Here is a 13,817-nt window from a genome sequence, read left to right on the forward strand (position 1 = left end):
TTAAGTGTTAACGAGCAGTTGGACAGGTGTACCTAATAAAGTGGCCGGTGAGTGTACAAGTACAGTTTAAAAGTGTTGAGGACCACTCTGTGCATCTTTGCTGGTAAGATGGTGCTGTTTTGCTCTTAGTTGAGATGTCTTTTTTTTTTTTTCCCTGTGGTGTGGAGCCGGCCCTGTCGCACTTCTGTCTCATGAAGCGAGGTAGAGCTGAAACTGCAGTCTTGAAAAAAGTAAGCCATTGCCACTGATCAATAAGTGATAGCATCAGTTGGACCAGCAGTTCACAGGAATAAACAACAACAACAAACAGATTTAATGCCAGGAGGATATGGATGATGAGGCACAGTAACTAGACTTAATTCAGTAAGTAACCAGTAAGTTATTTTGTCATGTTTTAAAAACTATAAGGCAGATGTTGAACTTCACTTCAGCTGAGTTCTTCTGGCCACATCTCTCTGGTTCTGTGAAGCTGACTTCAATTCTGAAAGCTCATGTCTGCGCTGGATGTGGTCGACTCCATCGATGATAAACGAGCTGACAGAGGAAGCCTAACTTCAGCCGTTTCACAGAACTGTTTAAAAGAAAAAGCCTTACTGTTCCATATGAATTAGCATCTTGTGTTACTTAGAATTACACAATTTTGAGATAATTTAATCATAATTTTGAAATAATGGCTCATAACCTTATCTATTTAAATCACAATTTTGAACTAAACAGGGCTCTCAAGTTTTGAGATTTTGAGCCGCTGACCACTGTTGCCAACTCCTCAGTAAGAAAAATCACTAATGGCTGTCCTAAAAGTTGCTAAACAAGTTTCCTCAGAAAGCTGAGGGAAAAAATACAAATATTTAATCCAACAAATGTTTTAAATCATTATCATGAAATTGAATCAGTTTTTCAATCATTTTAAAATATTATTTATAATAATATATTGAAACATTATTTAGGAGAGCTTAAGAGAGGTTTGTTTACTTTTGTTCCTATCATCAAGAATTTGCTGAAAAGATGTTTTTTGTTTCAGATGGAAAAATAAAAATGTTTAAAACATGTTATATTACATTGTTTGTGGGTTTGCAAGGAAGGCACCCAGCTGGGGTCCATGGTATAGGCTGTAGGAAATATGTATATTTAGGAGACAAAAAGTAAGTAAAAGCACTAAATATGGGCAGGATGTTATGACATAAAATAGATTTTTAATCAGTGTAGCAAAAATTGGCTTCCATACATAAATTATACTATTTCCTGATATTTATTACAAAGTAAAAGGTCCAGGTTACTGTAAAGTGACTATTTTTCAGCCTAAAAAGGTTTATATTTAACTTTAAGTGTCCCATAAAATAATAAAAGTTTGTTTCTGTCGATTATTTCACTGAGTCTACAGCTGTCCTGGAGCAACGACCCCCGTTCAAAAAAAAAAACTCAATTTCCCATCATTCCCTGCTGTCCGGCTTCGGGGGAGGAAAATGGCGGTGACTAATGGAATAGGGTTACTGCTCTTTTGAAGCGGTTTAAAGCCGTAAATGTTTTGTTTTATAGTCTGGATTAATGTTTTAGAAATAGCTGAGGGTGAGTGTCAAACAGAGGGTTTGCTCTCAGACTGAAGACCGCAGGACTTAAGGTATTTATCCGCACGGACTATTTTACTGCTGCCTCCTGTCACTCAACTGTTAGCTTAAAAAGCTACGTGGCTAGCAGCTGAAAACCTGCTGCGAACATTATTTAACAGAAACGTTTTATGTTTCACACGAAACCGAATGCGTAAATAATTTGTACATGCATTCAATGAAATGTGAAGGTGTTGATTCAAGCATTCAGCGACGTTATCTCCTCAATCAGAAAGATTCAGAGATTTATAACAAATAATGAATCACAGGAAGCAGTCACTGAACAACACAGAGTTATATCAAACTAATAAGCTGTCTATAAGTCACGAATAAAACTCAAAAGACTCCTTGTGCTGCAGATAGTCACTGAATTGAAGGTATATTTAATATAAATGTATGGTAGACCATTACTGCTACTCATAATACGTGTGTGGGTACATATAGTCCCAGGTTTTAAAGAATAGTGCCTCTTCATGTTTTCATCTCTCAGTTAGATGACTAGTCAAGTCTTATCATTGTTCTGTTGCTGTAAAGTTAAAGTGTCTTACTTATCTTCAGTTGACAAATATAAACATCAGATTTACTTATTTCCATATCAACTACAGTTATTATGATCAAGTTTTGCATTACAACATTTTCAGACATGTTTTTCTTAAATTAGCATTTGCTCTATTTGAAATATACAAATTATTTATAAAGAGTACTTGCCAATCTGAAAGGGATATTTGGGATATTTTAAAGTGCGGTTCAGTGTACAAGTTCTGAACAACAAATATCTTACCAGTTGTAGATGAACATGGTGGTTCATGTAATTAACATTTAATAATAGGCCTGGGCGATAAACCAAAAAATAACAGATACCGACATTTATGACAATAACCAACATCATTTTTCCCATGTCAGTATTTTCAGTATGAATGAGGAAAAGAAAAACCTGCTTGTTTTCTGTTGCGGTCTCGTTAAAGGGATCCATGATTAGTTGTAACATTACACTTTGTTTGATAAACATTTATTTTAACTGTAAATTAAAGACTGTAAAAATACTGTAGGCTGTTTAGTTTTTATAATTTTTAAAATTATATTTTAATACGGACGGAGCCATTTCATGTACACACAAAGCATTCTGGGTAAATGATGACGTGGATAGGTCCTCAATGTGAGCGAGCTATATCCACCCTGAAGGTTAATCTTGGACAATATCTGATGATCGACTCTTTTAAATGAAACCAGAGAGCGTTGACAGAGAGGAGAAGGTAGAAATGACTCAGCCTGTAACTGAAAATATAGATGGAGGACAACAGAGCTGCTTCATGGAAGAAGAACCTCAKCTTAGCCTGTTAGCTTTAGCACCAACGCTATATTGCCTTATATGTATTAGCTCAGCGCTGGCGCAACAAACAAGCTAAACTGAGGTTCTCCATCCATATTTTCAGTTACAGGCTGAGTCATTTCTACCTTCTCCTCTCTGTCAACGCTCTCTGGTTTCATTTAAAGAGTTGATCATCAGATATTGTCCAAGATTAACCTTCAGGGTGGATATAGCTCGCTAGCAACCTCGCACTGAGGACCTATCCACGTCATCATTTACCCAGAATGCTTTGTGTGTAAATAAAATGGCCCCATCCGTGTAATATATTTTTAAAGTTTTAGTTTAAAATTCATAAAAACTAAACAGCCTACATCATTTTTACAGTCTTCATTTTACAGTTAAAGTATATGTTTATTAAACAAAGTCTAATGTTACAACTAATCAGGGATCCCTTTAAAGCCGCCCAGTCTGATACAGGTTTAAACAGACGCTGCTTTCAACAAATCAAACGAACCCCACAGTAGGGTTGGGCATAATCGTATTGTGTGCAATTAATCGTCAGAAAAATATTACCGGTAATTGATTACTTTTTGGCACTTGACGATTAATATGATTAATGCCACCAGGCAGAGTCTGCTCGCTGCTCCTCTCTGCTTCAAATATGATGAATATTTAAAAAAAGTTGTGTAATTTATTTATCTATCAACACAATTTAAAATTTGATGTACAGCCTGAACTCTGTAATTTTGACACAATTTGGAACAGATTTTTATGAAGATCAAATCTTTCCCACTAAATTGGTCATGTGACTAGGACATGAGGGTGTCCAGGGACTCCAGGGGATTAATCATCAAATTAATCGTTATCAGCTAAATACCATAATTAATCGTGATTAATTTTTTTGCCAATATTACCCAACCCTACCCCACAGCTTTATCCAATCAGAGAAAAGCAGAGCGATATGGCCCCCAAAAAAATCTCACATTTTTTCATCCTAAATTCAATTTTCGATTTTAATCGATTTTGCTTCCCACTTAACAGAGTGCCTCTGTTTCAGGTGTCGAAACAAATTTGTTGTACTCCTGCTTTTTGTAGCAAGAGCCTTCAAACAGATTTTGCAGTGAGGTGTTCGTTGCTCCAAGTCCAAAGTTGCAAAACCTAACCAGTTCCAGAAAACTGAAGAAACAGTGCCTTTTTTGAGAAGATCCTCTTTGTTAGCTGCCATATTGTCATGTCATGTACCAAGCATCTTGAGGGACAGGTGGGGTGACCTCTGAACTACAGAAGCCCCAAAGAGTGCACTGGTGAGGAAAAAAAATCTTGATTTTGCCAAAATTAAATCTTTATTAATGGCAAATTCAAATTAATCAATATTGCCCAGCCCTACAGGGCAGGTCTTTCTGATGTCAGTGCAGCAGTCTGCAGGATGAGCACGGTCAGCCTGCAGCTCCTGTCCTGAGTGAACAAACCCCGTCCTCCACATTTCTCTCCTGACCTACCAGAGACGTTGGGATCTAAAATCTAACACTATAAGTTTATGAGTTCAGAGAGTCGTTATCTAACAGATACTGTATGTCCAACTTTGCTCACGTGACCAAACTCCTGTCCTCGGCAGCGCTGTTACAGGAGCGAGCCAAGGTGCACACAGGCTGAATTGTTATGAGGGAGCCGCTGTTTCCGTTCTTCTAATTAAACAATATTAACTCTAACAGATAACATTAGTTTGTGTAGTAAAAATGAGCCTCCACTTAGCGTTACCCACCCCCACCCCACAAAAAAAGAAAATACACTCTATGTTCCCACTATGTAGTTTATCATAAACACGCTATGTTCCCACTATGTAGTTTATCATAAACACACTATGTTCCCACTATGTAGTTTATCATAAACACACTATGTTCCCGCTATGTAGTTTATCATAAATATCTACAAATTTCATTCTTCACAATATAGTTTGCTTATATTTAGAATCTCACTGTGACTGAACTGCTCTGTGATTCAATAAATCACCAAATATGAAGAATAAATTGTAGTAAATGATTACATGAGCTCGAAAGGATAGTTATTTTAATAGAGAAATCAAGTCAGTATAACAAATAAAAAGATGTATTTAAGTTATTTTGTGCAGTACAAAAGACATATTTGGTATATTTTTTTAAAATATAAAAGTTAAAGTACATAATGTGTGTGTTTGCACTGAAAAGTTATGGAGATGGTTAAATATTTGTATGATTATATCTAACTCAAATCTTGCCAAAAATGTTTTTATTAAATATATTAAAAACACTGAAATGACAAATATAAACTACAGTAAAGCTGTTCAAAATCTAAACTGTGTACTTTGACTAAGAACATGGACACAGTGTATAGTGTTATGATTATACTATACCGTGTACCTGTGTGTGTTGAGGGGTGGTAAGAGTTATTGTGCATTTATCGTTATCGAGGTGAACTGGTCAATATTTTGTGATATTGATTTTAGGCCGTATCGCTCAGCTCTATTTAATAATCAGGTTATTTTATGAATAACATTGAGAACGTCCTGCCAACCCACAGTTCAGATGGAGACATGATCTGTGTTGCTCAGATAAACAGGTTTTATTGTGTGTGACTGGACTAACTGACAGAGACATATTCTTTAAAATCTTGGTGAAAACACTGTGTCAACATTTACTAAAGCTGGAGAATTTATTTAGCTTGGTGGTGGTGGTGAGTAATGTAATTTGTCCGGACAGTACATCATGCCAGTGCATTTTGCATTCTTTTATTTATTTGCTTAATGATTGAGAAAGCAGCAGGATCTAAAGTCTTATGAAAACCGTTGAGTCTGAAGGTGATTTATATAACCGAGATGCTGTTTCTCATGTGTAAATGAATTAAATCTCAGATCAGTTAGTTGTCTGTAGGTGGTTGTTTATGTTCCTCCTGATTAGAAACTTTTACATTTGTTGGACCAAACCGTTCTAACTTGTTTTCTGTGTCTTAGGTTTGTTGCGGAGCTGTTTTACTTGTGTGTCTTTGGCTGACATACACCACAGGTTCTCCTGGCCCATGGACTTGACTCCAGGTCCAGTCTTCAAAAGGAGGCCTTCAGCCACCTCCTCCCCTGTTGGAGATACAACCAGGAGCCCTCCTGTCCACTCGCCCTCCTCATCTCCCTCGTCTCCCTCCTCTGCTCCGTCCTCACCGCTGTCCACGTCCTCCTCTTTCTGTGCCAACACGTCGGCTCATCAGAATCATGTAAACAGTCAGCGGGAGGCAGCCAGGGTGTCCTCCTCTTCATCGCTCTTTACCAGACAAACTGCTTTCAACTCCACCATTGTGGATTGCTTTCACGTGTCAATGCAGTCTAGTGTTGATTGTGAAGAGGATGACAGAAAAGGGGACATTTATGACCCTTTCAGTCCAACTGATGGAGATAAAGAGAGAAGGGTGGAGGAAGAGGAAGAGGGGGAGAAATATGACCCATTCGATCCCACTGGCTCTCCGGCATCAGATGTGGATGATGATATTGGGAAAGAGGGAGAAATGGACACAAATGTTGAGGTAGAGGATGAGGATAAAGAGGAAGAACCTCCTGATTCCACAGACACCTTGACAGATCAATTGAGCCCCCGTCGGCCCACCCAGCTCCCTCCGAGGAGGAGAAAGGAAAGCAGCGCTCCACAAGCTGAAGGGCAGAAGGAGAGCGGTGACTCTGATCATTCTGAGATAGAAGAGGGGGAGATAGTCACAGCTGTAGACAAAGATGGGAATATCAAGAGACCTGCTGAAAAAGACCTGTCCCCAAATTCTCCCCGGGTTTCTTTCTTTGGTTCTAAACCCGAGCGCATCCTCCGTGTGCTCGATGGAGATGGATTTGTGTCTGTGTGCACTGAGGGAACCTGGGAGGATGACAGGGAGCTTGAAGATGAGCCCACAGTTGGAGTGGAGGATTTGAGAAGAAAGCTGGTCAGTCGAAGGAAGGAGCGATATCGCTCCTTTCCTATCTCTTCCCCTCTTTCTTCTGAGCCACCGCTGCCTCCTTCCACTCCTCAAGCTTCTACATCCTCCTCCCCTCCCATCCTTCCTGTGGAGCAAACCGACAAAAACCACAAGTCCTCCAAGAGTTCCACTGACCCCGACCAACAGAAAGGCAAGGACAAAAAGGCTGGAGACAAGGAGAGCAGAAGGAAAAAGAGAAGGAAGGAAAAAGAGAAGGAAGGGGAAAGGGAGAGGAGCAAAGAACAGGAGCATGGACACAAGGCTGGGAAGGAGGTTAAAACCAGACGGAGCAGAAGCAACAGTCGAAAAAGGAAGAAGAGACGACACAGTAGCCCTGAAGCTTCCCACAACTCTTCTAGGAGAGGTGGTCGTTCCAGACGCTCCTTTTCAAGCCAGTCAGAGGAAAAACAGAAGGAGCGGGAAAGAGAGAAAGACAGAGACAAAAACAGAGACAAAGACAGAGACAGAGATAGAGACAGAGAAAGAGGCAGAAGTAGAGACCGAGACAAAGACAGACACCATCATCGTAGCAGTAGCCATAGAAAAGATGAAAGGGTGAGAGATTCCAGTTCTAGAAAGAGAGAGAGGGAACGAACAGACAGACATTCAAGAAGCAGAGAGCGAGCACTTTCAAAAAGGTCCAGGAGGAGTCGGGAGCGACGAGATGGGGATCGAGAGAGACCACATGAGAGGGGGCACCGACGGGACGGTCGTCCTGTGGTCCCTCCATCTATCCAAGACCTAAATGGGTCTGACCTTTTTGCCATCAAGAGAACAATTACAGTCACAACCACCACCACCACCACTGTACCTGGCTCCCCGAGGCTTTCCAAAGCCTCTCCCTCCCATCCCACACAGGTTGATGACTCTCATAAGAGGAAGAAGAGAAAATGGCACTCTGGTGATGCAGAGAACCAGGAAAGTTATCGCAGTCGATCGCAGTCGCCGTCTCCATCCAGGTATCATGGTTATGAGTCGGACCGCTACTCTGACAAATTAGAGATCGACATGCTCTCTTTAGACGGTGAAGCTCTGGACTCGGACTACCCCTCTTTGGAAGACACACCTCCTGCTGCTCTTCCTCCACAACCACCTGTCCCTAGTCCTAAAACTAAAGCTCCACCCAAGACCAGACGGAACCACCCAAAGAAGAAGTCCCACACACTAAAGAAATCTGAGTCGTCCTCATCGTCTGACAGAACCACTAATAAATGCCTCTCCTCTCTCACCGTCACCTCAGGCTCTACCTCCATCTCATCTGGCCTTTCCTCAGCTAAGAGAGGCAGGAAACTAGGAAAGGACAAAGACCGGGACAAAGACAGCAGAAAGGACTTGAGTCGCTCTGGCAAACCTAAGAAAGACAGTGGCAGTGGACGGAAAGGTAAGCTTCAGTCCAAAGTGTCTGTGCTGGTGCGTGAGGGTGTGAGCAGCACCACAGGGTCTTCTGTTGGCTCTGGGAAGTTGAGCATGGACCTTCTAGGCTCAGGGGGCACAGGAGGGGGAGCTGGGGGATCAGTGGTGGGTGGCTCGATAGCAGTAGTCTTCTGCAGGGACAATGAAAGCAGGTCACCATTCCTTAAACCTTGTTCAGAGCCACTGTCTTTGGGCGGTCGTAGCAAGGATCTGAGCAGTCTGGGGAAAAGGAGCAGCCTGGCTGCACCCCCTTCGTCCCTATCCACTTCTGCAGCTCTGAAATCCAAGAAAACAAAGACCGGTTCTATCACCTCCACCTCCTCCTCTACATCCTCACCCTCCTCGTCTCTAGCAACAAAGCGCCGCCGTCGCCTGGCCAAGAAGACCAGCAAAAAAGGTGGAGGTGCTGGAGACGGCAGCCAATCAAAACCCTCTTCTGAAGGCTGGGCTGGGGGGTCATTAGATGTTCAGTCAGCTGTTGGAGAAGGGAGCAAGTCTCTTAGTCCTAGTACTGTCCAAGCAGGTCCTCCTCCATGTTCGTCCTCTTCCTCCACATCCTCCTCCACCAGCGCCCTCCCACCCTCCACCTCTCCTCCACACTCACCTCCACCATCCACGGCCCCTTTGCGAGACACCAGGGAGTCTTCCCCAGACTCTCAGACCGTGGACAGCAGCTGCAAGACCCCAGACCCGTCTTTCCTAGCTGAAGACTGCCCAACTCAGACCAGCCCCGTTGCCCCAGCCTCCAGCCCGTCCAGCCTGTCCACCCATCAGGGAGCCGGTCTGAACCTTGCTTTGACACCAACAGCCAAGGCTCCGCCTCCAGATGATGCTTCAAAAAGTCTGGCCTCACCTCCGTGTTCGTCCTCATCAGCAGGCCTCACGTCTTTCTCTCTGCCTCTGTCTTCATCTGACCTCTCCTCCTCTTCCTCCGTATCCTCCTCATCTGCCAGCAAGTTGCCACCACCTCCTCCTCCACCCCCGCCTCCACCAGCCTCCGCCCTGCCTTGGAGTCTGCAGACAGGTGTGGACTGCACAACCGGAGGTGTTCTAGCCCGTAAGTTTACAACTACACCACTCCACAAGTCAGAGGAGGCAACATACATCTGATTTATTAAAAAAGAAATTCATCAAAACAACTGATTTATTAAAAAATACATTTATTAAAACAACTAATTTAATAAAAAAATACATAATAAAAACATCTGATTTATTAAAAAAGAAATTCATCAAAACAACTGATTTATTAAAAAATAAACATATTAAAACAACTAATTTAATAAAAATACGCAATCAAAACAACTGATTTATTAAAAAATAAACATATCAAAACAACTAATTTAATAAAAATACGCAATCAAAACAACTGATTTATTAAAAAATAAACTCATCAAAACTGATTTTACCACTAAAATGAAAAACACAGATTTATGTTGTAAATTTACTTTGATGTTTGAAGAGTTCCACAAAATACAAATAATGGTAAATAGATTGTACTTGTGTATGGCCTTTCTATTAACCAGGATACTCATAGCTCTTTACACTACAATCTGTGTGCTCTCATTCATCCGTTCAACACAGCACCAGGGTTGGACAAAATCATATCATTTGCAATTGTCAGAAAAACTTTTGACTATTATTATTTGGCACTTGGCGATTAATAGGCTATGATTAATGCAGCAGGGGGACTCTGTCCACTTGATGCTTCTCTTCTCTTTACTCTTCTAATCCAAATAATGGATCAACTTCTTCCCAAAGTTCTGACTGTGGCTCAGTGCATCTGTCCGCAGCTCCACCTCCATCTCAAAAAGCTGGAGTTCCACCTATGACTGTTTTGACTCAGACACTAAAGTAAAGACTTACACACTAAACTACACCATCAATTTAAAATCCAAACACACTAAATATCATAAATTGGGCTGGGTATCATGGCTAATTCTCTAAATCGATTCATTTTCAATTAATAGGGTTCTGAATCTATTAATCACAATTCGATTCAATTCAGTCTGCTCTTAAATAATGAAAATGGTTCAACTGTTGCAAAGTACAAATTCACTTTTATTTTTTTCTTCTTCACCATAAACAACAGATTTTAAGGACAATCATGTAAATTGGAGTTTAATCTTTAAACAAAACTGTCAAGTTTAAAAAGTTTTAAATTATAAAGGAGTTGCAGGTGACAGTGTTGTTGAATGCATTCATTTTTAGGAATTTTTATTTATTTATTTATTTTTTGATGAATAAGAAGTGATGGGAATTAGGTTGCAGGAGAAGAGGTGGGCTAATATAAGTATACTTCTGCCCACTCCTTTTGAGCGTATGAAAACTGAATATTATATTTGTCATATTTCTGTTACCTTCTGTTGTTATGTTCAATAAGAATTATTAAAACAAAAAAAGAAAAATGATACAACATTTCATCGCTGTGAATTTCATTAAGACGTTTAAAGTTTAAAAATAATAATATTGTTAACAAACCTAAACTATTTTGTTAGAATGTCGTATTTCACACATTTATACAAGCTGAGGAGAACAGTTCAGTCAGATGTTTACACACAGTAGTTTTGGTTCGAACCTGCTTTGTTTTCCTCTACAACGTACGAGCGCAAATCTTTGCAAACAAATGTTGCCACAGTTTCAGTTATCTTTAAGTTCTGCAAAGTCAGCTGGTAATGTTAGTGATTCCTCAGTTTCTTTTGTTTTGCCCAAGACAACTTGTTAGAAGCTAACGTTATCACTCAATGTCAACCAGACGTAAACATACGGCAAGCCAGGAGTGACCCTAAATATAGAAACGCTCCTCAGCTTCATGACACACAAGACGCCATGGGAAAAAATTGATCTCATACCCAATGAATCGATTTTCCCAAATTTAAAGGGCCAATATTATGTGTTTCTCAGGCATATATTTAAATTCTATACCATAATAAAGTAACTATGTCACCTTCAGTTATTAAAATGCTGTTTTTTATGGTTAGATAGAAAATAAACATCTTCTCATCATATCTGTTTCTAAACGCCTTGAAATTGGCCTCTGTCTCTTTAAGAACCTCCTTCCACTTCTGTCCCGCCCATTGCAGCACAGGCTGGATGAGTGTGTGTGCACACATCAATCATAACTTAGGTTTTACTTGGTCAATCAACACAATTTAAAATCTGGTGAATAGCTTGAAGTCTTGGTCTGTACTTTTGACACAAATTGGAACAAATTCCTAAAGAGAGTACCGGTATATATTTCTTAATGGAGCAAATTAAATCTGTCATGTGAGCAGGGTCCAGGGAATTAATCATCATATTAATCATTATCGGCTAAAAGACACAATCGTGATCATTTTTTTTTTGTCAACATTGCCAACCCTACACAACACTTGACTATATCTCTATACAAAGCTAATCTGTATAGATCTTTCTTTGGAAACTAATAAGTGCTTTAAATTATATTCTAACACTAATGGGTCACACGTCAACATGTGGTTGCATAGTGGTGGAATTGAACCGTCAGCTCTCTCAATGGAGGACGATTCTCCTCAGCACTCAGCCACAGCTTCCCAATAATAAAAACAGTGGAAACATAGTTTCAAATGAATGAACATGTAGGTTTAAATGACCAACAGCATGGCTAATAAATAATTAAATAAATAATTAAAATGAAACTCGTCATTGTCAGAAATAGGAGATAAAGAAAGAAAACTCAAACTCTCAAATCTTCTTTTAAGCTGATTACTCTTAAGGGGTTGGGTGACTGAAGTCCATCAGACAAAATAAATAGTCTTTTAGACAATATTTGCAACTTTATTTGAGCTCATTAAACTTTCCTTTTCAAGAGTTTTTACCTGTAGATGAAATAAAAAACAAACCTGAACACAATGTAACACACCCAACTTCCTGTCAGGTACGTCCAAGGGTTGGACAGATGGACTCCTCAGCTGAGACTCTGTCCAGTTCAGTGTTGGACAGATGGACATCTGAAAAACTTGAATTAAGTGGTTGCAAGACTGTGGTTTTGTAGAGTCTGTGGAGATCCAGTAGACTCCATGGGGGTCCAGTATAATCCATGAGGGTCCATCTGAGTCTATGGAAGTCCAGCTGAGGACAGGGTGTTCTTCATGGAGATCTTCATTGATTTTATAAACAAAGTTCAAAATCTGAAGTTGGCTCCAGGAGAAACTCTTGTATCTTTTGTATCGGATCAGGTTGACCTGATCAGAGGCAGCAGAAATGGTCAGAAAACCACTTGAACAAGATGAAGAGAACCAACTTCAGCCTGGACCAGATCTGTTCCCTGCTGAACCGCTGTCTTTTCACCACTTATTTCAAGTTTAACAGACAAATTACGTAGGTCTTATGAAGTTTGAAATGTTTGTCAAATACAGTCAATAATCTGCAATTGATGAATTTATCACTATTTCCCTGGACAATCCATTGATGGTAGATTTTTATTTTTCCTTATTTCCATTAGCTGTAAAATTTGATCTTCTATATTTAATGTTTACAGGGAAAAACTGGAAATCAAGTAAAATTCAGATTGAGAGATTTTAACAAATTAAACTCAATAGAAAAATAATTACATCTGTCATGTTTTTCTGTACAACAAAGGTCATTAAATCATTTATAGCTGACAAAAGTAATAATAAAAAAACATTTAATCAGTGATTGTTTTTGTTCAGAGTTATTTTCACCTAGTAGTTGACCTGTGTGACTCCATCCTAACCTTTCTCCCCTCAGTTACTGCTCTGTTGTTCAAAATGGAGGAGGCTAATATCGCCAGCAGAGCTAAAGCACAGGAGTTCATTCAAGCAACCAGCCAGGTGAGTTCAACACGTCCCAGCTCCACAGGTTGTCTGCATGGAGGAATGGAGCTGTGTCTGTTAGGTTAGAGAAGCTGATCTGACAGATCTGAAGGTCCTCTTCATCAGTGTAGTTTCTCTCGTGCAGATCCTCTCACAGGCCAATCAGAGCCAGTCCCAGCAGCACGCTCCTCCTTCCTCTGCCTCCTCATCCTCACAGATCCCTCCGCCTCCTGGTCTGAGCCCGGCCCAATTCATCCTCCACAGCTCTCTCCCATTAGTTGGCTGCACCAAAACTCCACCATCTCACCTGCACTCCTCTATGGGTGGCGGCTGCGCACAGACTCCGCCCCCCATCATGCCTGTGGGGTYGTCAGGGGTGCCGGGCAGCTCCGGCGAAGCCTTGATGGATAGCGAGAAGAAAGACCCTGAAAAGGTAGGACTAAGTACAACTTTGTAAAAGTTATAAAATGTGATATGTTATAGACAGCTCTTTGAGCTCTGACAGGACTGACGAGCTAAAGGCTAGTCTGAGCTCAGCCAGTAATAAAATCTGAAATAAATCTGATGTCCAAGATTTCATATCTGTTCATCCAAACCCTGCTTTATTTATTATTGTCAGTATTTATATTTACATATGAGACAGCAGCTGGAGGTTCAACAAACTCTTGAGTTTCACTAAACACAACTCTGAGTTAACTTACTGATATATATAATATC

The 13,817-nt window shown here is 40.4% G+C and overlaps 1 protein-coding gene across 2 annotated transcripts in view; it reads left to right on the forward strand.

Moving 5' to 3' along the window:
- Window positions 1-136: 136 nt before the first annotated feature.
- scaf1 (SR-related CTD-associated factor 1) overlaps window positions 137-13,817 on the forward strand; it is a 16,188-nt gene continuing 2,507 nt past the window's right edge. Inside the window, exons 1-4 of one of the 2 annotated variants that reach the window (XM_014020958.1) lie at window positions 137-230; window positions 5,900-9,367; window positions 13,036-13,118; window positions 13,246-13,533. In XM_014020958.1, coding sequence (XP_013876412.1) covers window positions 5,965-9,367; window positions 13,036-13,118; window positions 13,246-13,533 — 3,774 coding nt within the window. In that variant the 5' untranslated portion in view covers window positions 137-230; window positions 5,900-5,964. Of the gene's footprint in view, window positions 231-1,448; window positions 1,619-5,899; window positions 9,368-13,035; window positions 13,119-13,245; window positions 13,534-13,817 lie in introns of those variants that run through there. The other variant, XM_014020957.1, reaches the window with a different exon arrangement.

Source organism: Austrofundulus limnaeus, unplaced genomic scaffold (assembly GCF_001266775.1).
Source record: "Austrofundulus limnaeus strain Quisiro unplaced genomic scaffold, Austrofundulus_limnaeus-1.0 Scaffold274, whole genome shotgun sequence".
Lineage (NCBI taxonomy): Eukaryota > Metazoa > Chordata > Actinopteri > Cyprinodontiformes > Rivulidae > Austrofundulus > Austrofundulus limnaeus.